We start from the raw sequence: 26,163 nt of genomic DNA, 5'->3' as shown, positions 1-26,163 counted from the left end.
TCAGCTGTTGGGTGGTCTGGCATGGGCTGCTGGGCTCAGTCAAGGTGTTGGTGGATGGATGTCCACACCCAAGACTGTAGTGCTGGAGGGCACAATCCAAAGACCAGGATCTTCTTAGGCCAGGAGGATTAATCAGGTTGTGAATCACTAGCACTCTCTCTGACATTCAAAGTACACTCATGTCTGAGAGGCAGAGGAAAACGGGGCAGAACTTTCCATGGTACTTCCCACAGCACATCTATGAATTAATTGCAGCTCTCAGCCTTTGAATACATCAGCTAGCATTAGACGAAGTGGGTGTGATCTCTTGCATGGTGATATTATTATAAGACTGAGATTTCTCAAGGACGGCATTTGATACTGCACTTTTCCAACCCCCTTTCATGTCCTGGTCCTTAAAACATGGGAGAAGCACAGACATTTCCGGCTGAAACACAGCTGCTTTGGTGGGAGCTGTAGCATGTGAACAACAGGGATCTTGGGAAGGATCTTCTCCAGACTTATCTGAGGGAAGCAGGGTTGTGCTGCTTCCTCTGACCCCCCTGTTCTCTATCTCTTCCCAATGTCTTGTGCACATGAGAGAAATGGGCATTTGTGTTCATCCCAGTGCCCTGTTCTGCCCCATTTCCTGGCTGCATGGCTCAGCTTCGCACAGCAGGGTGGTGTCTGTGGTGTCTTGATTTCCAGGTAACTGGAAAAGCTGTTACTGTTTGTTTTACAATGTCCAATAGTAATAATGGACAAGAAGACAGTGGACTGTGTGTCAGAGCCCTGCTGCCAGTGATGCCAACACTGGGGCCACCCTTGGCTCCATTCCATGGTTTTGTGCACGTGCCTGCAGGACAACTTTCGCCTCGTTTGGTGTTGCTGTTTCTAGATTGACGTCTGTACAAGCTGGAGATTTTTAATGTGACTGGTTCAGAGGCAGGCAGGAGAAACCTGAGGCACTTGTAGAGGGGTCTAAGAGCACTTGTGGCACCTGAAGGCCTAGATTTTGAGCATTGGGTTTTCAGCAAGTGGCACCAGGATCACTGTGAGTAGTGCAAAGCTTGTGTATGGAAGTACCTTGGGCACCTGCTGGAGCTGCTTGGTTTGGTTCTGCCCAATCCCTCTTGGATGGTTGCATCTCTTGGTCAGAGGATAGCTTAAACTCAGGTCTAAAGCATGTCATCCTGATGTGTTTGTCTGCCTGATGACAGGGCATTACTGTCAAGGGCTCAGAGATCCATATCTGGTCTCTAGTGGGCTTGTGTCAAGCTCTGCGTGGTCTGGAATACATGAGAGGTCTCTCCATGGACCTGACACAAGGGATCATTCCCCAGCTTGGGCCCAGGCACTGCCATTCTCAATGCTGGCTGCAGTCTCTTTGTGTTCTTTTCTGCGTGCCTCAATGCTAGACAAACAATGTCTGCTGGTTTCTTCACATTTGCTTTGTACTAAGGAGCAGATGCTTCAGAAAGTGACAAACAACAAAGCTAAAGCTCAGCTTAGTGCCCACTTGGTGCCATAACACCTCATGGCCATTGAATGACCTGTGCAAGACCAGCATTCTTGGTCCTTGTGTAGGACTTAACCCTCAATTTCCTATGTGCCAGCTATAATACTCAGCCTGTGTTGTCAGTGTAGGATGGCTTAAAAAAAACCAAACCAAACCAACAACAAAAAACCCACAACGAAGCCTGTGAAGCACTGTTTGTCCTTGCTTCATTCAGCTGCTCTCTAATTATAGGAGCTTATAGCCCCTCGAGCAAGTCGGCTGGAGCGCAGTCGCGTGGCAGATGGACACTGCGTTCCCTGTGCTGTGGCAGAGTCAGTCCCTGGCATCGCAGGCGTTGCTACCTACTGTCTGTCTGGCTCCCCAGGGAGTGGTGGCCTGGATGCAGCATGCTCGTGCTGGGCTGCTGTGCGGGTTGTAGGAGGAGCTGTGCTGCGCAGGCACAGCATCCCTCTGGGTGGTTTGACTTTGAGGTTGGATTGTGCATCACTGATTGTGATGCTCTGTAAATGTCAGAGCTGAGAGTGTGAGGATACAGCAGTCTGAGTGAAGGGAAGCCTGATGAAAAATGATCCAATTTGAAATCTGTTTATTGCTTTCCACTGAAGGTGCCCTTCGTGCTGACCTTTTGCTGCCGAAATGTCAGGAGAAAGAGTTTGGGAGGCTTCCCACTACTCTGCGCTTGTTGGTGGGTAGCAGGGCCTTTGTATAAAAACAGATTATAGAATTGCCTTTTCCAGGCTCTGAAATTAGTGGAAGTCCATATGGGGTTTTTATTAAGGAAGCAGTTTGAGTTTGACACCATTCTGCAAACAGAGCCAGGGCTGGAGTGGCTTCACTTAACTGCTCAGTTAGGGAGTGTGGGCAGCCCATCACAATGCAGCTGCAGGCAGTTTGTCTGCACAGGGGTAAGGGCACCCTTGTGAGAAAGCCTTTAGCAGTGATGTGTGTCCCTCTCTGCCACAGGCTACTTTGTTGCTGGTGCTGAGGAGTTATAACAACAGGAGAATAGAGAATTACAGTTATTCTGCCTCTCTGAATAGCAAGAGACTGTAAAATTGTGGATACTAATGATGTGGTTTTCAAATCGTCTGGTCTTTTGGTGGACGGTCGCTCAGGAGACTTTACAGAGGACACTCCAGTTCAGCTTCAAACCCAGACTTCCTGATGAAGGCTTAGAAGTCTATGGGCAATGTGTTGGTGGTCCCACCTGGGCTTCTGGCCTGGGAAAGCACATTGAATGGCTATGGAGAGGAATGACTCACAGATGCCCCAGGAAGAAACTGTGCTGTTAAAACTGGATAAATTATGCATCTGGCATTTCACAGACATCTTTTTAACTGCACTTTTCCTCTTCTTCCTCCACCTACTTCTCCCCTGGGCAGAAATCCCCATTGTTTGCATGGGAAGGGGTTCAGGTGGAGTGACTGGCCTGAAATAATACAGGAGACCTGGGGTAGGGGAGAGGACTCGGCACATTTTGCAAGTCTCGACCCAGCATCTAAAGCAAAACTGTCACTCCAACTCTTGAAAAAATTCAGATGCTCAATAATCTCCGTGCATAGAAAGACAGAATGGGGAAAGGCAAGAAAGTGGGTGCTCCCAGGGTGGTATGGCACTGCAGAAACACAGCAGAGCCAAAGGGTCATGGTCTATCTCTGGAGCTTTGGTACACTGGTGTCTGCAATCCTGCTTCCTCAAAACGTTGTGGCTTGAGGAGTCCAGAAGACAACAACCAAATATTAAGAGTGGTGTGATTTATGAAGAAGGGCTTTAGTATGCATGCTTTGACTAACCATGACCACAGATGTAGACGGATGTTGTGTCCTTGTTTGTTGGAAGAAGCAGGCACCAGGAATCAATCAAGCAGTCTGTTTAGTCCTAGGCACGTATTTCTCTTTTTCAAATTGATCCATCTATCTAATCTCAGACATACCAAGAGTGATCAACACAGAGGATGAATTATTTAGGTGAATAAATAGGAGTGATGAGATAAAATGAAGAAAATGAAAAATTAGACTTTATAATAGGAAAAAGGATAAGATTATTATGCTGTGAAATATATTTTAAGGACCAATCCCCCTCTGGTGGACTGGGATAGATAACATTCTCCATCATTAATGAATTTCTCCAGATTAGCATATTTTCTTCTCTTTTTGTCTTGCAGCTTGTGGACTACAGAGTGGAGTTCAGCAAGTGGTGGGTTGCAGAATTCAAGACTGTCAAGTTTCCTTCTCAGGGCACAGTCTTTGACTTTTATATTGATCCAGAAACGAAGAAATTTGAGCCTTGGTCTAAACTTGTTCCTCAGTTTGAATTTGATCTAGAAATGCCATTACAGGTACGTGAACCTTGCATGCTTTTTTCTGGGAGGAAAACTTGCATTTTAGTGACTGTACACAGGCATTTCAATAAGGTCTTATTAAAGGTCAAGGACTTCATAATAAAGATGGCATTCTTTGTGAGGTACATTACCCATCTTTCTTTACTGTGCTTTGACTGTGAAGACACATCCTCCATCTGTCTTCTGAATATAAGTGATGTACATGAGGGGCAGGCTCAGAGCCACCTTGGTGACCCAGGAGCTGGTATGCCCAGGGTGAAAGACAGGAGATGCATGACGGGGCATGCATTTGGCCAAGAAGTACAGCCCACAGGGAGAAGCAGGATGTCAGATAATGTAGTGACAAAGCCCCCGAGGCACCGTGTCGTCATTCTGCGTGACTGAAAATAAAGATGCTTTTATAATGTGGACAAAAAAATGAGAGTTTCTGCAGGTAGTGAATTGTGTTTGCCAGCTACAGTTTTTCCTTGCTACATTTCCTGGGGTTGTTTAGACTGGAGAAGAGAAGGCTGAGGGGAGACCTCATCACCACCTACAACTGCCTCAAGGGAGGTTGTGGAGAGGTGGGTGCTGGTCTCTTCTCCCAGGTGATGGGGGATAGAACAAGGGGAAACGGCACCAAGCTGTGCCAAGGGAGGTTCAGGTTAGAGATAAGGAGGAAGTTCTTTACTGAGAGGGTCGTCAGAAGCTGGAACAGGCTGCCCAGGGAGGTGGTGGAGTCACCATCCCTGGATGTGTTTAAAGAGCGGGTAGACGAGGGACTTAAGGATATGGTTTAGTGGGTAGACAGGAGCGGTTGGACATGATGATCTCAGGGGTCTTTTCCAACCGAGCGATTCTGTGATTCTGTGAAGTGCCTCAGTGAGCAGATGACTTGTAAAAAATTGTTATAATTTTAGCAAAATTTGTGTTTGTGGGGACATCCAGATGCTGCTCCCAGCATCCAGCTGTCAAAGTTTCATCTGTACAGATAGCTTGATTTTAATGGTTGGCAGCAGTGTATCATTCCCTTCCTAATGCAATCTAGAAACTGAGGTCACCTCACTCATTCCTGGCTCTCCCAATTTTTCCTTTCCCTAGAACATGGCTGTAGGGTTGTGGCAGGGATAGGGACACTTACCTGTTTGTTATGCCCCTCTCAGGCCTGCCTGGTACCCACCACTGAGACGATCCGTCTGCGGTACTTCATGGATAGGCTCCTGGAGCACCAGCGCCCAGTGATGCTGGTGGGCAATGCCGGCACAGGGAAGTCTGTGCTGGTGGAGGACAAGCTCTCCTCACTGGACATGGATGCACATGTGGTGAAGAAAGTTCCATTTAACTACTACACCACCTCTGCCATGCTGCAAGGTAGGACAGTGGCTGAGTCACGAGACTTCTACCTGACAGGTTACAGAATTCTTAGGGTGTCTGGTGGAGTTTGGAGCGAGGTGTGCACTGTGGTGCTCAGAGGAAGACCCATGGGTGAGCTGCCTGTGTCATTTGTGGGCACTGCACTGATGCCCACAGACTCTTAAATACCACTGTGAAGCCCTCAATGAACCCCTGGTTTTGTGGAAGACGACATTTTCCAGGATGAGTTTTGAATTCTGAACACTACGACTCCGGTTCAGTGCTGTGCCAAAGCACATGTTTCCATCTGCTACTGCTTTCTACAGCACACAGCTCATACTTGACTTGAGGTGTGTCTTTAATACGCTTGAATTTAAGCCCAGGCTGAATAGGATGGGTTTCTTGGCTAGGATCCAAACTGTCCTTAGGGTGCAATGATGGGAATTGCATCCCAATTAGCAGCAAGGATGGTGCTAATGGATATGTGCGGGCTGTAAGCCAGGGCTGCTGGCTCCTGGTACTGTCCTCTGAGTCTTGCTGCAGCCTGGTATGCTCCCATGGAGCAGGTCCCTCATCTCCACCTCCCCAGGAGGCATCAGAGCCCCAAGGAATTGCTGTCCCTGGGGAAGTCCATAGGAGTGTCACTGAGGAGGATTTTGGCACATCAGTGAAAAATGAAATTTCAAACCAAGATAAGGTCTCATTTGCTATGTAGTCTCTTCAGAGATGAAGAGAAAGGAGGTATTCTTGAAAAGTGGCTCATTTTGGAATGGTGTTTTCCCTTTGATTTGACCTAAAGTAATTTTTTACATGTATTTATTAACCAGGAATGAAACAGCCTGGTTTGTTTTGAGTTTGTTTTGAGATCCATCTGTGGATCACTATAAAATAAAATGCTTCCTTTATGTAGCTTGGTTTGACCCAAACATCCTGAAATCCTTTTACTCCCCCAGCCCTATTCAGGACCACCATCTGTGATGCATCAGTGAGACCAAGAATTTAACCTTCATTGACTGGGTTGTTCCTGGCCAAGCAGTGCCAGGTGGGGACATGCTCACATCCTAGATCAGTGCAGAAGACAGGGAGAATCAGGGGCTTCAACCACGCTCTGCCAGGCTCCCAACACCACAAGCATTTTAAGAGAAGTGTTGGAGCTTCTGATTTGAACTGATTTGCATGCAGAGAGGAGACAGCACAGGCTTAGCACACACTATGTAACCTGGGGCCGTGTTGTGGGGCCAACATCAGAGCTTTCTGGGGCACGTTTGCTGGTGCCCACCCTCCGAGACTCTCCTGTCTGTGCCAAGCAGCCCCATAGGATGAGTGGTGCCCATGCCTCTGCCCATAGTGTGTAACTTGGGTTACATGTCCTTTAGGGGAAAAAATGGATGATGTTTCACCTTTTGGCCAGTCTTGCAGCCCTGAGCAGCATGATGGTTATAGCCTCCCTTTTCCCCTCCCAGGTGCGCCTTTTCCTTTTATCTTTATGTGGGCACTCTGTGAAATACACTTGAGCTGGTAAACAGGCTGAGCTGTCTGTCTGTCCACCCAATGGCCTGGGGGAATGCATGCTCATTTATCTCATCTGGATGGGGCAAGCATGTGCAGGTGTTGAGGTTTATCCAGGGTAGCACGTCCATATTTACTCTGGCCGTGAGCTATGTATGGACTGAGACAATGACTTTCTTCCCCTGCAGAAAAGAGCGAGTCATCTTGCGTGGGGATGAAGATGTGGCTGTGAGATTTGCATTGGGAAGCACAATTTATATTGCTTGGCCCAGTTCTCTACTGCTCATTTTTTAGGGTTAATTTGTCCCTTTTGGTATAGTTTGTCAGCTGGTTGCTTTTTTTTATTCCCCAGCAGGCATCTCTCTAAATTTGTAAAACATGGATACAAAGCAGTTTTGGATATATGTATATATATATTTTTTTACATAAAAAAGAAAGCCAGTCATTTCTTAGATGAGGTGCCTGTTAGTGCAGAGATTTATAAGGTGCAGAGCGTGCTCCCTTTAGGGGAAGCACAGCTATGTGGTTCAAACCATTTTTGCAGGTCCTTTGGCTTACAGAAGTACCCTGTGCATAGGGGTTAAAAGGAGGCAGACATCCTCTCTGCTCAAGCCTGGGGCCAGTTTTGGGGTTTGCTTTGGTGTGTTGTGACTGATGCCACTCTCCATGGCTCTTGTCGCTCTCTCAGCCCATTGCCACAGACCTTTGGTCTGCTGTGCTCTCTGCTTCATGCCCTCTTGGACCTCTGCTCCTCCATGCTCTTCTGTCACATGCAGCCCTGGCTTCTGTCATTCAGCACCTTTCCACTCCAAAGCTGCCTTAAGAAAATGGCAAAAAATGTTGCTTTTTTGGTTTTGAGGGTTTTTTCCCCTCCCTTGATCAACATCCAGCAGGCAAGAGGAGTCACACTTGCCAAGTCTAGTTTGCAGCGACAGTTTCTTTTGGGTGCTAATTTGAGTATATCAGGATCTCAGAGGCAGAGACATGGACGCCTATTGTGAGATATGGCTTCAAATTAAAATGCATCTTTCACGAACATGTCACTTGATCCCCAGTAATTGCATTTCAGTGTGATGAATCTCCTCCATACTTGTTTAACCTCAAAAAGGGCTGATTTTATATGTTAATTAAGAACTAATTAGATTTAAATTAAATGCTTATTTGAAACACTTAATTTAACTTGCTACTAGAAATTTCAAATATTTTGGTTTTATTGAAGGGGGAGAGAGACTCCACTGAGGAAAGATGCATCATTTCTCTTAGCTCAATTCATTCATTTGTGCAGAACTGTGTAGAAGAAATCAGCTGAATTTTGAGTGGTAGGAAAGACAAGCTGTCTGCAATGCATCAAAGAAGTAAAAGAAAAATGGTGTTTTAAAAGATTTGTCTTCTGAAAAAAAGGAATATAAATCTTCCTTAATAACTTTTGCACGTGCTAATGAATGGCTTAAGTGTAGACTCTCACAAGGAGATATTTATAAAAATCCCCAGTCCTATTTACATTTGCTAATCTTCCCTAACTACAAAGAGTTGCTACTTACTATGCCGTTCTACTGCATGTTATAGGTTTGTTTTGACAACCCAAAACTGTGTAAATGAGAGAAATTCTGCCCTCATCTTCAGGAGAGCAGTGAGCCCCTAACAGCGAGGATGCTCTCCAACAAACACACAGCAGAAAACCCATCCCAGGGTCTGGGCAGAGGAGAGCTGCTTCTGTTTGTTTACTGAGTCAGTAAAGGTTGCTTGGGCTGCAATCAAAGAAATCAATAACCTATAAAATATTATGTGCAGCAACGTGGGGTGATTTTTATTAAATATCAGCCCAGTATTATAAATATTCCCCACATTTTGTAATCAAGAGCAACACATAACCTCAGCAGCTTGCTAAAACAAATTAAAATCTTCTAAAGCTTTGAAATGAGAAACTTTTTTCTCTGTGCTTTCCCTTGCTCATGCGCGACCATACTTAAAACTAGGTGGCAATTTGTCAGCTCATGTTGGAAATAAGTCTTGTCGCATTATCTGGAGGTTTGGGTAATGCTGGGGAGGAGGTCAGGGAACTTGTGGTTATTTGGTGCATTTAAATGAAAACAATTTTTTTCTCTGTCCTAAAGGTGTCCAGGAATTTGCCCCTGAAATCATCCATTTCTTTCGTCTAACGGATTAAAAAATGCACCCACATTCACAAAATCAGCTTTGCTCATGGGCTTCTGTGTCTACAGTATCTTCCTTGTTCCTTCCTAGTGCCCAGCCACTACTGCCCGTGCTACTGGCATGGTCATTGTATTGCTGGGGCAGACGGCAGAGGATGTTCATGGCTCTGTTACATGGATCAAAATAACCTCAGCAAGCAAGACCTAGTTTAAAAAACTGTGCATAAGGGATTCAAAAGGCTTTATCTTGCATGAAAAGCTTTTGTTTGCTCTGAAGTAGAACTGTTTCAGTAGAATCTGTTTCCTAGCAGATCTAATTTTGCCATATTTTGCTTGAAAAGAGGAGTTGGGAGCTTTCTGATCTAGGTTGAGTCAGACCCAAGAGTTGCCCAAGAGTCTCTGCCAGCCCTGAGCAGCCCTGCTTTATAGCCACAGCTTGTGGACAGCCACTGTCCTGCTGGTGACTAGCATCCTGTGCCAGGACCACCTCTTCCTCTCCAAATAGCAATAAACAGCCCTCCTGGTGCCAGCCAGAGGAGGATAGTGGCTTCCCCTGTGCTGCCAGACAAGCCCTGCCCATCCTGTGCTTAGCTCAGCTCTCCTGAGGTTGTAGCTACGCACAGCACAACATTAGCTGGGTTGAGAAATCAATTTTATTTTGCAGCTACTCCCCCAGTAGCTTAGCTTTGCACTTCTGCCTCCATACAGGTGTGCTTGAGAAACCTCTGGATAAAAAGACTGGCAGAAATTATGGTCCTCCAGGTACCAAGAAGCTTATCTACTTCATTGATGATCTGAACATGCCTGAAGTGGATGCTTATGGCACAGTACAGCCACATACACTGATCAGGCAGCACCTGGACTACGGCCACTGGTAGGAAGCTGTTCAGGCTTGGTCATCCGAGACCTCTTTCTTTAAACTCGAGTGTTGGGGATGGGGTTTGAGAGGAAGTCAAAGCATGGCTCCCTCCTCCCATCCCGTATCTGCCATTGCATTCTGCTGGGCTCGGGTGGAGCTGGTGGGGAGGCTCTGCATGAACTGGTTGTTGTGCAGACTCAGGGTTTCCTCTGTACCCAGTAAAAAACTCACTTGCTCATAGCCTGGTTTGGAAGCTCTGCTTTTGCTGTGGTTTTGTCTGTGGTCCCAGTGCAAACCCTGCAAGAGGAGCACAATGCTTGGCCTCAATGCCCTGCAGTGCTGAAAGTGGAGGAAGGCCAGGGATTTGGGCTCAGCTGGGATGAACCACCCTTGCTGTGAGCTTTCAGTCAGGCAGCAGAAAACAAGAATTTTCTAGGCAGAGGTGATTTGACAGAAAAATCATGACAGTGTTTTGGAAGGAGATTGGTGCATTTTACACCATACACAGCAACACTGCACGGGACAGCAATATTTGCAGCTCTCCCCACTGGTATTAAAGGACAGTCTCCAATTTCCAGTCTCCTCAGTGGTGTGTATGTCTGAGCTTGGCCAAAAGCTTCCTGGGTGTGGAGGTAGTGAAGAGCAGGAAGAAATTTGGGGATGTGGATGTCAAGAAGTCAGGCAGAAAGAGGGCTCTTTTGATGGTATGGGGACATTGGAGTAACAGGGGGACACAACATGGCATGTATCCCCTCCCAAGCATGTCCAAGCTTTCTGCTCATGCTCTTGGCAGTGCCCACTTTGCAGACTGTTGCACACTCAGTGTCCCCTCTCGCATCCTGGTGAGGCTGCAGCTCACTCCAGGGATGGTGAAGAGCAAGATGGGCAAAGCTCACTGCAACCTTTGGGCTGCCCTGGCACCTGTAGTAACTCTGCTGGGGCTGCTCCTCGGGCTGCACCCCTGGCACTGTCAGCAGACCTCACATCCTTCCCATGCAGGCAGCAGGCAGCCTGCTTGCCTTTGTCCCAGACTGGCTCAAACCAGATGCACTCCTGTGATTTTTCTACAATTTCCATCCAAGTGATGAGTGCCATCTATGGGCTTTGCTCAGTGCTTGTTACAAGCTGATGGAAATATTAGCTACAGGTTGTTGAAGCTTAAAGATTTCTACCAAGATTAGGACTCGTGTGTGCCAGGCCCTGTGCAGATGTACAGACAAGCCTGAGCCCTACCTTGGCAAGATACAGTATTTTACCCATGGACATCAGGAACCCACGGACATGGGCCAGGGGAAACGCAGCGACTGGTGGTCTCTGGCTGTGTTCCCTGTCTCACTGCTTTTCTTTTGCCTAAAGGTATGACAGGACCAAGCTGTCGCTGAAGGAGATCACGAATGTGCAGTATGTGGCGTGCATGAACCCGACTGCAGGGAGTTTCACCATTAACCCGCGTCTGCAGGTAAAGCCCTGAGCAATGGCAGGCACCTTCCTGGATTTATTTCTGAGTAGATTATTTAAACATGAAGCCAGAGGAAAACCACTGGCAGATCCTGCTGTCATTTTATCAGAAGAAATGGCACGAATCTGTCGAGTGACTGTAATTCTGAGTGGTGAAGCAGCAGACTTGACCCCTTATTCCCTTGTTTGTTTTTCCTCACGTTCTATTGCTCCGTCAGAGGAAGAAGTCGCAAGTCATCAGCCAGCTTAACATCTACTTTCAGGACAGCCTTCTGGTTCATACAGACAGACTTTGCCTTCATTTAGCTCATATTTTCCTCTGGAACATAGTTCATTGAAGCCTTTTGGTTTCTAAAATTTCCTGATGGAGGTGACAGTGTATTCTCATTAAAGGAAGTGTAGGGGAAACCCAAACAAACAAAGCAAAAAACCCGCTCCACCCTAAAAACAGTACAAGTGCTGATGGAAACTGAAATACAGATTTGAAAAGAGATCTTAAACCTTAGGGCTTGATTTTTTGGGAGCTATGAGGCCTGACCTAGGTCATAGAGCTGGTTATTATCATCTCTGAGGTTACTTACCCTTTTCCCCAAGCCCTGAGGAGTGACAAAACCTGATTAGAGGTTTTTCCTTGTGCCTGCTGATCAAAACCACTGAGATCCTGTTGGTATCTGAGGGGGACAAATGACAGCCAGGAGAACAATGCCCTTCCCAGCTGTGTGGCAGGTGTTTGCCATGCTGTGGGAGGAATCTTGGCACGTGAGCAGTAGGGCTGAAATGGCCTGAGAAATGGGTGTTCATGCAAGAGCAGCCGTAGCTCGATGGGGTGGCTGCCTCAGAGACAGATCCTGCTCATAGCACTGAGGGCAAGGACCTATTGGCCAACAGGGAGCCTGAGAGCGGAGAGCAAAATTAATTCCCTCATGGATAAGCCTCAGAATGAGAGTCACCTCAGGCCCTGGCTCCTCTTTAGCAAGGGACTCTGTTGTGTTAAAATGAAGCATCCCATGGCTAGAAATGGGCATCTTCTATGTCTTTGCAAATTCCAAGCTGCTAAGGGGTCTTCTGGGAATGGCACCTTCCAGGGGCTGTTCCAAACAGGTAGCATGGATGAGGCCATCATATTTTTGCGGGGAGAGTGGTTTAGTGGGAGGAGGGAAGTCAAGTATTATCATAGTCTCAGTGGGAACAGAGCAGGGGTTGCTGTATTTGCCAGCTCAGATGAAGTCATGAAAGTCAGTATTCAGGAAAGCAGGCTCAGAGTAAGGAAACAGATCCAAAAGGGCTGCTGGTTATGGTCACTGTTAGGTTTTTTTAGGGCTGTAACACAAGTTCAGGTTAAGTCTGCTGAGTTCAAGGCATTGAAACACAATGTTTGAGACAGCTACTAGGCTTTATCAGAGGTCAAGGGGACCTTCAGTACCCTTCAGCTCTTCAGTGGACTTCCAGTGTAGCAGTTGTGAAATGCAGTTGAAAGTCCTTTGTTTAGCAAACAGAATGATGTCACTTGCCAACTGTCCTCTGCTGGAAATTTGGAAGAGGGAAATGGCCTTTTTCAGGTGACTTGCAAGTCATAGAATCAGAGCATCCCAGGTTGGAAGGGACCTTGAAAGATCATCTGGTCCAACCTTTTGCGAGAAAGGGAGCCTAGACGAGATTATCTAGCACTGTGTCTAATTGCATCAAGTCCCCAAGGGCATTTTGCTTGACGGATGGTTGTCCGTCTCTTTGACCTTTCTGTCTCTTCCTTTCTCTTCCTCAGCGTCACTTCTGTGTTTTCGCCCTTTCCACCCCTGGTCAGGATGCCTTGTCCAGGATCTACAGCACCATTTTAATGCAGCACCTGACGAGTGGGAATTTCTCAGGGACTGTGCAAAAATCAGCTCAGCAGCTGATTGCCCTGGCCCTGGGACTGCATCAGAAAGTAGCTGCTACTTTCCTGCCAACGGCTATGAAGTTCCATTACATTTTCAACTTGAGAGACTTCTCCAATATCTTCCAAGTAAGTGCAGTTGCTGTTCTGTGTCACTTGGAGCTTGTTCCAAGGCCATGGGAGGCTGTGGACATGTGTTCCCCTGGCCCAGCTAGCCTTGGCCAGTAAAACAGTCTCCCACCTAGCAATGACAGTGCACGTGTGTTGTCTCAGTGAAGGGGGTGACCTTGGGCCATTCCCTAATTCCCCTTTGGTTTTGAAAGGATTCCCATTGAGCCATCACCCATGGCTTTGAGGAACATCAGTTAGAAGCGTATTTACTTTCCAGCCTCCTGTGGTGAGCGAGGAGGGATGAATAGCTCCAGATGGAGGTGCAGGTTTTAGATGGGTTGAAATGCACTTTGACTGTAGAAGGGTCCAACTGAAGGGTGATTTTGGGCTCCTAAATTCAGCACTTAATTAAGTGACTGTTGGTGAGTGTGATGGAGCTGGGTTTCTCTTTGTGAGACTCAGTTCCACACCATTAAATATGGGGATTAGTGGCCACTTCTCGACCACAAAGGGAAATGACTATTGCACTGAAGCAGGTGGTGGATACTTAGTGGGCTACTGGCCCTGAAGACCAAGGAGAGTAACTAGTTGAACTGCTTTGCTAAAGACAGTACGGCTTGTCAACCTATACTGGCATGGCCTCTTAGCTTCTCAATGGTCAGGTACTCAGCATGTGCATGAAGGATGGCGTTTAAAGAGTTGATAAACAAATCAAAACCAGCTTGGACATAATTGCCAAAACAGAATTATCACTGGAGCCAGTTCTGTACCAAATGGAAGTTCTTCAGCTGTAGAAATGATTACTTCTAACAATAGAGAGTTTTAGTTGTTGGGGTTTTGTTTGTTTGTTTGTTTTTGTTGTTGTTTTTTCTTTTTTCTTCCAGAAATCCCATGCTCTGAAGCAGTAGATATTATTGCTTAAAGATCCTTTCAGATTAATAAAGTTTGAGAAAGATCTCAGCAGCCAAATCAAGAAGTTTGAAACACCATAACCTGTTGTAAAACCCAAGTTTGTAATTTGTTACTGTCCTTATTAACATCTGTTTTACAAAGTCGATACTGAAAGTTCAGTGCCTCGTGGTCTGGTTCATCAGACAGGGGTTGAAGTAGTGACAGGCAATGGGAAATTCAAGAACAAGACCTTGAAAAAGTTATTAACTGCATTGTGTCAAGAAGGAATCAGACCTGTCACTTGTGCTCAGCTCAGCATCAGCAGCCTTTGACATTAGATGTGGGTCATGTTAAATCCTGGCTTCTAGTTAATCTGTGCTTTGAAAGACAGAGAGGGAAAAGAAGCATTTCAGTGGGAAGATTTAATTGTAACTGTAGCCTGCTTGAAAGGTGCTAAAGTTGTGGGATATTAGAAAATGTTCTGCCAGATCTAGATGCTGGGCCAGAGGGTAGGAGCATTAACAGGAGCTCAAGTGGCTTTTCTTTTATCACATGGCTGCAGGAGTGGAGAAGTCCGCCTTCTTGGGCCCCTAATGTTTATTTAATTGGTGGTTCAATTTTTCTTGAAATCCTTCCTTCCTTTTTGCAATTAATTTTTTATTATTTCCTTAACTTAAATATTCTTGGGTTTGAGATCTGCTGATTTCTTGTTTATCTCTGCTGGAACTCAGGTTTTTTTTCCTGAAATTGAGTGTGAAAGAAGCTCTAGACTCTGTGAATGCATTTCCATATGTTGCATTTGTTACATCTTCATATATTAATAATTTAGCTAGAGCTCACTTGGCCCTTGCTCAAGCAGGGCCAACTTCAAAGTTAGGTCAGGCTGATCAGACAAGTTTTGAATGTTTCCAAGGCTGGAGTTCCCATAGTCTCCCTAGCCCCTGTTGCACTACTAAATCCACTTTCATGGAGTTTATACATTTTTATTTCAATTGGAGTTTTCCTTGATCCGATTTTTGTTTGTGGCGTCTTATCCTTGTGATGTGCACCTCCAAAAAATGTTGTAGACAGCAGTAAGATTCCCCTTCATCTTTTCCCTGGGCTGAACAAACTAATTTCTCTCAGCCTTTCCTTGCATGTCCTTTGCTTCACCATTTGGTGGCCTCCATTGAACTTGCTCCTGTTATGTCAATGTTTTTTTTGTACTGGGGGACCCAAAAGTGTATTGAGCCTCACACAGCTTTTTCCCAACCTGTCAATGTCACTACCTATGGTGTAATGACCTCTCTGCTTGGTCAGCATCATCTGCAGACCTGCTGAAAGAGCACTGCCTGGGTCATGGAGGAAGGCATTAAACAATACTGCCCTGGTACGGATCCCTGAGGGACATCACTAGCAGGCAGTTGGCCTCCAGTTGGAACTTTGAGCCTGGTGGCCCAGCAGATTCTTCACCCACTTTGCAGTCCAGCTATCTGGTCCTTGTTCTTTTATGACAAGAGGGAAAGAAAACAAAACAAGCAAAAAAAACAAACCCAAAAAGCAGAGACAGCTGAGTTGCCAGGGCCTGTGGGAAGACTGAGAATCGGTGGATGTATGGCTTGTAGGTTTTTGCATAATGTCTTTTTCAAACTCTTTTTAATCCCAGACAAACAATCAAATACCAAGTGCATTACTAGCTGCATGTATAAAAGGCATTTGGGGATTGCTGTTTTACCAGCTATTCTGTAATTATACGAGCAGCCAAAGATAGCTGTTAAAGGCCGATACCATATGGAAATTGCAACTGTGGAGGAGTCATCCCCTGGATCTGCTGACTCTGCACTAGGATATTGCTGACTCTGCACTGCTCTTTAATAATGGTTCCATCTGCAATCTGTCCAAGAACCTGTATCTTAATTGCTGCAGCTAATGAAAAATGAATGAGTTTGGACCTGGTATGCATGTATGTGTTGCACAGAACAAGGAAGGCTGCTCCAAAGAAAGGCAGCAGTAATTCTTTTCAGCAGACATATATGGGAACTTATGGCTTTCATGTTTGTCCTCCTGCACCCCATACCCATAGCCACCTGGCCTGAGTTGACCAGACTGATGTCTGTGGGTCTTTATGTGAGGATTCAGCTGAAAGTGACTCCAGAAGGTATTCACTACAAATGACAGCAAAATGCTGGAGAGATTTGTCTAGATAAATAAAGGTATTGGTGAAACCTAAGGGAAAAAGAGCAAACTATACACCCAGGGTTTGAAGGCTCGACAAGCAGCAGATGGTTGGCTTTGCCAGGCACTGTTCATGTTTGTCCTGACTAATTGGAATGATCATCTCGGGATCTGAGTATCTTCAGTGGGATTTCTTCTTGCCTGACTGGTCACATCCTCTTCCTCAGCAGAGAAAAAGCTAGCATTTATGTGGGTAGTTCAAGTTCAGATCATCCTCATGGAAACATGAAGAAGAGGTCAGAGGAACTGTGTTTCTGAAGCATCTCATTCACTGGAGGTGAAAGGAGTGCAAGGTGGCTGTTCTGTTGTCAGACCTTGGACTTTGCAAGTCTGAGGCAGGATTTGGCTCCAGATTAAGATGCTCAGATTGAGGCGTGTGAGGATATCTAGGTTCATCCAAGGCTGGGGAGGGCAGAATGCTGTCCAACTCCCCCTGCCAGGAGCACGGAGCTGGTTTCATTCTATTGGCCAAGTGTGGGTATCTAGTGCTTTCTGAAACATGTCATGATGTCCCACCTGGGCTTCAGTGGCTGCACAAGGACACAGGTGTCTTCCTGTGTTATATCTGCCTGCCCCATGTGTGTATCTTGTCTGAACTGCTTGAGATGTGTTGCTTTCAAGTCTCCCTTGGCTGTAGAGTAGGTGTCCTCTGAGATGAACCATCTAGGTGTGTTTACACAGGAAAGTTGTGGGAAATACCATATATTTCTACATCACTATGACTTTATACCTGGTTCTCATTGGATTTTTGTCTCTGGACTTCACCATCTGCAGGAAAAGCCTAAATGCCTCATTACTGTACTTAGTGGTGCCACTGCTTCTCAGTAGCATCAGCTGACCAAGGGTATGAAAATTTGGTTCAGGCCCTCATGTATTAAAAAGCTGGTCTCTCCCATGTGGCACCAGGCTAAAATGTGTATGCCCATTGTGGTGGGGCTTACTTCCCAAAGGGGAACGCAAGTCTCCAGGGAGGTGTAGGAACTGGAGGAAAGGCTGTGCAGGAAGAAGGAGAACCAAGGTGGGAAGGAATCCAGCACCAGGCATGGTTTCTTTGATGAACACACAGACACATTTAGGTCACTGCTGACCTGAAAAGCCACTAGGGTTTGAATTGAGAGGTGCTTCTTCCTGATTTTAAAATAAGAATAAACATAAGCCTCAAAATCTGTGCTCATTTTCAACCCCCTGGGCTCATGGGCTGATTGTTTTGGTTGTTTACAGAAGGCTTAGCAAGTACTGTAAAACCTACCTGTAATAAACCAGCTTAAATTTGCTGGAAATGTTCAGATGAGGAGTGGCTGGAAAACACAGTGCAGGACAGCAGGCACGAAGGAGTTAGAGTAGGATTAAGCAAGACCTGCAGAAATGGAAGCCCTTGTCCTTGGACTATATCTGTACTGTTGCAGAGGCAAGGTCACCCTTCAGTCCTCTGTAATCTTTTGGGCTCATCAGGTGTTATCTGTTACTTTCTCTCTGTAGCAGGTCCCATCTGTGGTTAAAGTCCAACACTACTTTGTCTTCCATTTCTGTGGCTCCTTTTCATGCTTCTGGGTCCCACCACGCACTGCAGAGTTAAATTGATTGGTATGCTTCAGGCAATTTACCATTGATTAAGGAAGACAGGTCTCTGCACTGACAGAGTTGTGGATTATGCTTTTTAAAAATATATTCCCCGCTGGCTCACACCAGAGAAAGCCCTATTGCTGTCCTTCTTTCCATATGAATGCATTACCATGGTATTATGCTCTGAATTGTATCTGTCATCTCTATAAAATAATAATCATAGAGTCAGCAGGGTTGTATTTTGCTTTTTATTCTCATTTCTAACAAGATTTTAAAGCAGCATGTCACATCAAGATCTGAAATAGTTGAGGAGGAATAACGTCTTTCTCTTCCCAACAGCAAGATGATAGCAGTGGTTCTGCCATACTTTGCCTCCACGTGTGCTTTACCGGCAGGCAGACTTTACGCTCCTTTGCATGAGGAGGGATTTTCCTGCTTACCCATGGTTGAAATCCCTAAAGAGCCCTGCAAACTTCAGGCTTGCAAATGCTGAAACGCACCTTGTGCGTTGCCTGCTGGTGTGCTGCTGGAGGGGATAGACAGCAGCACCTGCAAGGCTTCATTCTGTTCCTTGGTCTGGCATGGTTGATCGCATCGATTTTTACCTTGGGCTTGTTTCAGATCTGGTTATGTTTGTTTTCAGAGTTTGCTCCTCCTTCTGTCTTGCCCTCTCTGCTATTTCTCTTCCTAATGGAGAGCCAGATGCCAGTGGCTGGTTATGGGCTGCTCCATCACACACAGCAGCCAGAGCATTGTGGTGGAGCCCCTCATGTGGAGCCCCACTGATTAGCATATTTTGAAATGGGTACAATATCTTTAAATAGAAGTGTGAGCTTGTGGACCAAATGCTGCTGATAATAATGCTGTGTTTGTCACTGTTTTCATGTTATTGTTGTTCTCAAAGTGCTGAGGCTGCCCCAGGAGCCCCAAGAGTAACATCAGGAAAGAGGTGAGCAGGGTGCTTAGACCAACAGTGCACAATGGATGGAAAGAGGTCACTACACTGCACAAGTTATTAATATTTTAAATGTTATTTACACTGCAAAGAGAAAAAGTAATTTATATTTCTTACCTTTTTATGCCTAGGAGACTTTCTATTCTGTTACCTACTTATCACCCTGTTTGTGGGAGTGTGTTATCTCTCTCTTCACATTCACTCATGTGCTTTCCCTCCCAGCTTGGTGGGCAGGGGATGCTGTGCTGTGCATCCTTCACTCTGCTCGCTGGGTTACCCACAGCTGCACTAGCAGGATGCTAACCTGCTGGCAGGAAGCATTGCAGGATGCAAAGCTTAAGAAGTGGAAATAATTGTCACCTTAGCAAACATAGGATCCAGAATTCACGCTGTGTTGCTTTGGACCTTGATTTTTCTGTGTTACAGTTTTGCAGGTTTTGACAGAATGGCTTGAATGTTTCTGGTATTTTTTATTTTTTAATTTATTTTTAATCCAACCATTCAGCTTCTCTCTACATGTAGTGTTTTGTGGTGTTCTAGGTAGCAGTATGCAAAGTCTTTTACTTTCCATGATTGTCCTGTATGTGCAGAGACCTCTTCTGTTTCTGTTGGCTATCTTTGTGCAATATATTTCCATGCAGAGATGAAGCATGCATTTCTTCCACGCATGCCCCTGAAAGCACGTCAGGGTACAAAGAAAAGAAAAATTTAAATGTCTCTCTCCACTGGACCATGTGACCATTTGACTTTGAGTATCTTCTTTGAAGAGCTGCTCTATTACCAAAATAATTCAGCTGTGTGATGCAGGACTTTTTGGTACCGTGGGCAGTACCAGAGCTATGCTCCCTGCCAGGTTGATATGTTCACAAGCACTCTTCACGCTCCTCCTTTTCCTGGAGATCATGGGGAAAAAAATAGCCAAAACAAACATGCAACTGGTTGAGGTCAGGTCCTGCCTTCTCAGAGCCCATCTCTGCTGGCATATTGATGCATCATGATGACATGACAGACATGTCTTACTGGGATGGTTAGCATATTCCTTGTTTTCATGCCAAATATGCATCATTTCCTAGGGTGATTATTAAGCTGCTGAGGAACCTGTTGCTCAGAATTAGCTGGTAATAAATCCTGCTGTGGTGGGTCTCAGCTGGAGGGTGGCGGTGATCGCCTTGCATCCTGATGAGCACAGACACTCCTCTCAGAAAAGGCCTCTTCTGGCATTTCTCTATTTTATCACCAATGTCATGATATTTGATATTATTGCATAGAGAAGCCATGGTGTGGTAGAGACAGCCTCCTAACCAGCTTCTGATCTGCCTGGCTAGGAGGAGAAGCTGAAAGGTTTGGCTGAAATACAACCTGAGGACTCAGCAACCAGATGGATAAGACTTGCATTGACGTGGCAAAGGATTATACATTTTTTAAGTGGGTTGGTTTTTTTTGCATGCTAGCAATACATCCATCACAGATGCAGTGATGCACAGATGCATCCTTCACACGTCCCAGCCATAGACACTATGGCATCTCCTGGAAGCTCAACCTCACACACAGAGCATCCTCATCACTCTGTGCGAATGCAGCAGGTGGTATTCACGGAAGAGCCTGGTAGCTCTGCTGAGAGGGGCGAAAAGGCTTGGGTTTGCAAAGTGAGAAAAGGGGACATGTTCAGCTGTGAAGTTAAGAAACTGATTACAGATTTGTGAAGTGTGGCTTTTCTTCTCTCTGAGATAGTTATGCACGTGCTTGCATCAAGAACGCAACAAGTTTTGTGGCTTGGGGTGTCTTTAGAGTTACTGAGTGATTTATTTATTTATTTATTTGTATCTTTAAAATCCATTTAGGACCTGATGGTTTTCACCTTTCTTGCTTCAAGTTGTCAGCTCTTCTCATTGATTTTTTTTTTTCTGATATAAATAAAATAAATATTTGGCAGCTGTAATAACAAATGTGAAACCCAAACAGTTTGAGCCATGGGCCAGTGAGCTGACAGGGACTCCTTCACATTGCTTTAAATTTATTTTGTATTTTATGTATTAATAATTAGATGTTAGGAATAAAAGCTGTCTGTTTAATTCATGCCATTGAAAACCTTGTGTGTTTTTAATAGGCTTAGTTATAGGCAACACCTCTTTGAAATATAATTCTTTTCTGCATTTTAATGGAGTTCATGGTAAACATACTGTGATAAGCAGACAGCAACTAATATTTCCTGCAGGCAGAGTGCACCTAATTAAAATTAATTGATTTAAAAAAAAAGTCATTGCCACCAACATTTCCAAACTATTTTTTTCTTGTTGACAAAGCACTCATGGTGCTGCGTGGAAATGCAAAAAGCCACATGTCTGGGCTGGTGCCTGACTCTTCATGCTCTTTGCTGCTGAGATGAGGACCACCAGCCCAGCCAGGCTGTGCTGCTGATGCTGTCTGAGGTATAAAAATGTGCATTATTAATAGAAAATTCTTTGGGAGACTGGGGGTAACAAAGGGCACATTCTCCAGGAGATGCTGAGTAGGGGCTTATTCAGAAGTTCAATTGCAGATTGCTATAGTAACTCTGCATTTAGAATAATTTAGACCCATTCTAGCATGATAGCCTGGATGCTGGGGGTGAAGTTAGTCCCTTAGGGTCAAGATGGGGTGTTCTGACTGTCTCTGCTTTCAACAGGGCCTTCTGTTCTCTACCCCTGAATGTCTGAAGCAACCCCAAGACCTAGTGAAGCTCTATCTGCATGAATCAAATCGGGTGTACCGGGATAAGATGGTTGAAGAAAGTGATTATGGTACCTTTGACAAAATCCAACTGGAGATGGTGAAGAAATTCTATGATGTAAGTGTTGAGGTTTGGAACTCTGATAATACTGTGCATACTCACAGGAAAAAATTTCCTTGTGAAAGCAGACTTTGACCCAAGGTTTGCACATCTCTCACTTGCCTGGAGGGTAATCCTCATGGGAGCCCAAGAGCAAAATCTATCATCTGTATCCTGGGCTGCCAATGTTGTGATATTGGTAAATGATGCACTCCATAGGGCACTGGGAAGAGGAGAATTGGGCACTGTGAATTAATTAAATTCCTTTAAGTGCTTTGAGTCTCATGTGGCAAAATCAGTAGAAGGGTCAGATCCCTGGTCTTGATAAGAGCAAAGTGAAATGTAGGCACAAATCCCTAGTGCTTTCCCTTTTTCCAAAATATCTTTCAAATGAAAGCTTTAGACCTGCTTTCCTTCAGGCCTGGCATCACCCAGCATTGATGCCATATGAATCACAGAAGTATCACTCAAGTGAAGAGTGGTGCAGACAGTGCCGTGCAATTGCCTGGTGTTACCGCTTTTTCTGTGGGGCTTTTTTTGTGGCCACATTCTCTTATGGTAATGAGTTGAGTTTGTGATTTGCAAAAAGCCATCAGAGCAAAGGAAGTGAGTTTTGGAGCTTTTTACTTTTCCCTTCTTTCACTCTTGTCTTGGAACCCTTTTCCAAAATGCAGGTTCAGCTATGTGGGCATAAAAAGGCTGGAACACCCTCCTTTGCTTGGAAAGATGGCATAGAGCTTGCAGTGCTTTTTCCTATACTTGTTATATACATGTGTATATTTTTCTTTGACAGGACATTGAGGAAACTTTAGAGCAGACCAAGCGAATGAATGTTTATTGCCATTTTGCTAATGGCGTTGGTGAACCCAGCTACAGGCCAGTTCCAACGTGGGAGAAGTTGAACCAGATCCTTGTGGAAGCCTTGGACAGCTACAATGAAGTCAATGCTGCCATGAACCTGGTACTCTTTGAGGATGCCATGTGCCACATGTAAGAGGATTTTCTGGCTTTATGGCTTCATCATATTTATCTGCACAGTTTGCTTCCATGGAGTTTCCTGGAGGATGTAGGTATCTGCAGTTATAGCTGAGGGAGCTGGAGGTGTGCAGAAACTCCATCTGCTCATGTGGTGTGTCCAGCACAAATACTGTGCTGCTTTTCTAGCTGGTGTTTGGAGAAGAAACCACAAGATTGTTTGAGGCTGTCAGGAGGAGGGAGGACTGCATGCTGGTGATTATTTAAAAGTCTGGTTGCTGTTTTGATATCTTTGGCCCTTGATGCTTTGTAATTGGCCCAAGCATTTATTGTATATTACAATGTTCAAATACTTTATTGTTCATGTGGTTGTACACTTGACAGCCAGCTACAGAACTAGTTATATTGGGATTTCCCTAAATGCTTTCACAACTGATTTAGAGCCATATTTACACAATATCTTAGTGGGATTTTCAAATGTATGTGAAGTGAGATTATATGCATTCAGGCTACTAGTTTAAATGGATTGAGGCATTTAAACTGTCTTGATCCCTTGACAATCCTGCTTACATTTAGATGCTTGGATGTTCAGATGGATTCCCTTTGGAAATGGGGCATGTAGGACTATATGAAAATAGCAAGCTTCTAGTTCATGGTTATGAAGCTATTTACACGTCTATGGTATAGATAGTGAGGTGTGTGTCCAGCTTTCAAATACAATTTAAAATTTGTTGAAAATCCCAGCAGCAACAGACTCACTTCTGGGTGCTGAAATGCAGATCAGGCATCAGATAACTTCAGAAGATGGACCTGCCCTGTAAATTTTAACTGATATTGTATGAAAACATTGTGTCAAGAGGTGCAGATTTGTGACTGTAAGCTAGGACAAGGATGCTGTCCAGCTGCACACCAGTGTGTGTGATTTCAGCTCTCACTGGAGCTGGCAACCTAGTGCAGTCACTCTCATGCAGAAGAGAAGGCTGAGGGGAGACCTCATCACCCTCTCCAACTCTCTGAAAGGAAGGGGTAGCGAGGTGGGGGTCGATCTCTTCTCCCAAATAACAAGTGATAGGATGAGAGGAAATTGCCTCAAGTTGCATCAGGGAAGGTTTAGGTTGGATATTAGGAAAAAAAAATTACTGAAAGGGCTATCAGGCACTGGAACAGGCTGCCCAGGGAAGTGGTGGAGTCACCATCCTTGGAGGTGTTTAAAAGATGGAGAGATGATGTGCTTAGAGACATGGTTTAGTAGTAGGCAGGTTATGTTTGGACTTCACAATCATAAGATCTTTTCCAACCAGATGATTCTATTATAAAGCACTACTCCTTTTTAACAAGCTGTTTAACTGCTTCTGTACTGAGAGCTCAACAACCTGTTACTTTTGTGGTGCAGTGTGCGAGCTGTGTTGCAGCACGTTTTCCCTTATACTATGGGCATTTTCTCCTTTGTATTAATGAGCCATGTGCAACCTGATGCCCGTAGGTGTTTCTACTTGCATTGCTTGCAGGAAGGTGAACAGTAATATTAATCTTGTGCTTCTTTTGCACTTTACATGAATTGGGATTTGCTACAAAACCTGGTGCTGACCCTTTGGTTAATACTGAGAATAATCAAGAAAGTGAGTTTTGAGTATTCAGCGTGATTTTCACTGAAGCTGGGTGAATTTCATTCATTGCATTTGGAAACTGCATTTTGCTGAAATACACAATTTATTCCAGCTCAAACATTTTATGAATGTCAGCTTGAATTTGTGGAAAATTTTCCATTGGGGAAAATAAAAAAGGAGAAAAGGAAAAGTTAAGGATTTAATTTATGTAAGGAAGTGGGAGATAGCTGTCAGTCGCTTCCTAATGCAAGGCTCATAGTGCACATTCACAAAGCATGCAGCCCTAGAGAGCTCTCGGTGTTATCTTCGGGGAGAGCTAGCCTAGAGAATTGAAACCAGGAACACTAAAGCTTTCCATGCAAACTGGATTGCTATTCTGGGTATAATTTCACAATTGGTGGGAGACTGCCCATAGATCATGAGATACTTGAATTGTAATAAAGCAGTACAGTATTTCTTGCAGGCTTACTTTAAAATTTATTTAGATTAGCCTAGAAAAATACTTAGTTAAGTGAGCTGAATAAAGGTAATGATGTGAAGACAGGAATGGTTCTTGCATTTAAGGCACAGGACAGTAAGGTTTTCACAAACAGGATCTTCTAAACCCTCCTTTCTTGGGGTTTTAGTACATGGGGATGTCAGCAATCACTTGGAGAATAAATTGGAGGCAGGCAGAGTTCACCATGTGACTCCCAGACAGGACAAGCGAACAGACTTGGGAAATAATAGCCAGTTCATTTTCAAGAATGAGAAAATCTTGCTCTTAAGTAGTGGTATTCTGCATAAATAAGAAACATGGACCGTGTTTTCCAGACACATTTTTATGCCATTCTAGACATATATGAATATGCTTTAATGCATAGCAGGACTCTTTGTTTAAATATGTACCACAAATGCTTTGTGAAAAGAAACCTTTACTGAGGAGGTGTATGAGAGCCTTGAATTTTGTTCTCAGTTTTTGCATGTTGATGGCTTTTTCCCTTGTTCTCCCTGTAAAGATGTCCAGGCTTTCACCTTAAAATAGTTCAGTCCAGTAGGACTTGGCAGATGGAAATAAAATTGGACACAGTCTGAATTGCCACCAGACTAATCTTTTCACCAGCTGCATCCTTTGTATAGGTCTCAGTAGAGATGAGGATTGATTGTTGACATGTCTCATAGATTGACATTTTTCATCCCATTCAGAATACAATTTCTTAGTGAATAAAATATGTATTGAAAAGCACCGGGCAGAGAAATAGAAAAATACTGTTATTAATGAGAGATTTTCTATGCTTCAATCTAGTTGCCGCATCAACCGTATCCTTGAGTCCCCCAGAGGAAACGCTCTCCTGGTTGGTGTGGGTGGAAGCGGCAAGCAGAGCCTGACCAGACTGGCAGCCTTCATTAGCTCTCTGGAGGTTTTCCAGATCACTTTGAGGAAAGGGTATGGGATCTCTGACCTTAAGGTAGGTGATTGTTAAGGCTGAGGTGGAGGGAGAAGGAAAAAAAAGCAGAACTTGCCCTGAAAACTTTGTCTTGTTGCATATTGAGAGACCATTGTGAAGATACTAGAACACCCCAGACACAGTATTGGACTGCAGAAAGGAGAAATGTTTCTTGAACCTTGCTGAAGCGTGTCTCCACAGGAGTGCAGATAGACCTGATGTCCTCTTCCAGTCCTCTGAGCTGACCAGGCCTGAGAGCACTCCAGCCCAAGGCTTAGTTGTCAATGCTGGGCTGTGCTGATGAATGAGCAGCGTGGATATCCACTTTGTGCTTGTTCAAGAAACTGTAAAGGACCAGAAATTTTATTATTATTTCTATTTAAATCGAGATGTCATAATTAGCAGATCTGTGAGGTACCTGTTGTGGAGTGATTCAGAGGTGGAAATGGAGCAGAAGAGAGGAGTTCCCAAATCATATCCAGTTCTTCTTCTGATATTTTGTGTAAGGGAGGATCTGAGTCGATGGCAGATAGTTCACTATAGACAACATGTGCCTGTGCTTATATTTACATGCAGGCTAGTGTTGTG

The 26,163-nt window shown here is 44.7% G+C and overlaps 1 protein-coding gene across 1 annotated transcript in view; it reads left to right on the top strand.

Annotated features, from left to right (window-relative positions):
• The window catches only part of DNAH9 (dynein, axonemal, heavy chain 9), a gene marked incomplete at both ends in the record, with an annotated part of 117,268 nt that overhangs the window by 37,599 nt on the left and 53,506 nt on the right, over positions 1 to 26,163 (top strand). The window contains 8 exons of the mRNA XM_010193929.1: positions 3,663 to 3,836; positions 4,982 to 5,189; positions 9,542 to 9,707; positions 11,049 to 11,151; positions 12,913 to 13,152; positions 21,423 to 21,584; positions 22,360 to 22,556; positions 25,434 to 25,596. Of these exons, the coding sequence (XP_010192231.1) occupies positions 3,663 to 3,836; positions 4,982 to 5,189; positions 9,542 to 9,707; positions 11,049 to 11,151; positions 12,913 to 13,152; positions 21,423 to 21,584; positions 22,360 to 22,556; positions 25,434 to 25,596 (1,413 nt within the window). The remainder of the gene's footprint in view (positions 1 to 3,662; positions 3,837 to 4,981; positions 5,190 to 9,541; positions 9,708 to 11,048; positions 11,152 to 12,912; positions 13,153 to 21,422; positions 21,585 to 22,359; positions 22,557 to 25,433; positions 25,597 to 26,163) is intronic.

Source organism: Mesitornis unicolor, unplaced genomic scaffold, assembly GCF_000695765.1.
Source record: "Mesitornis unicolor isolate BGI_N332 unplaced genomic scaffold, ASM69576v1 scaffold12131, whole genome shotgun sequence".
Classification (NCBI taxonomy): Eukaryota; Metazoa; Chordata; class Aves; order Mesitornithiformes; family Mesitornithidae; genus Mesitornis; species Mesitornis unicolor.
Note: the sequence above shows the minus strand (reverse complement) of the source record. Positions and strands in the feature narration are given on the sequence as shown.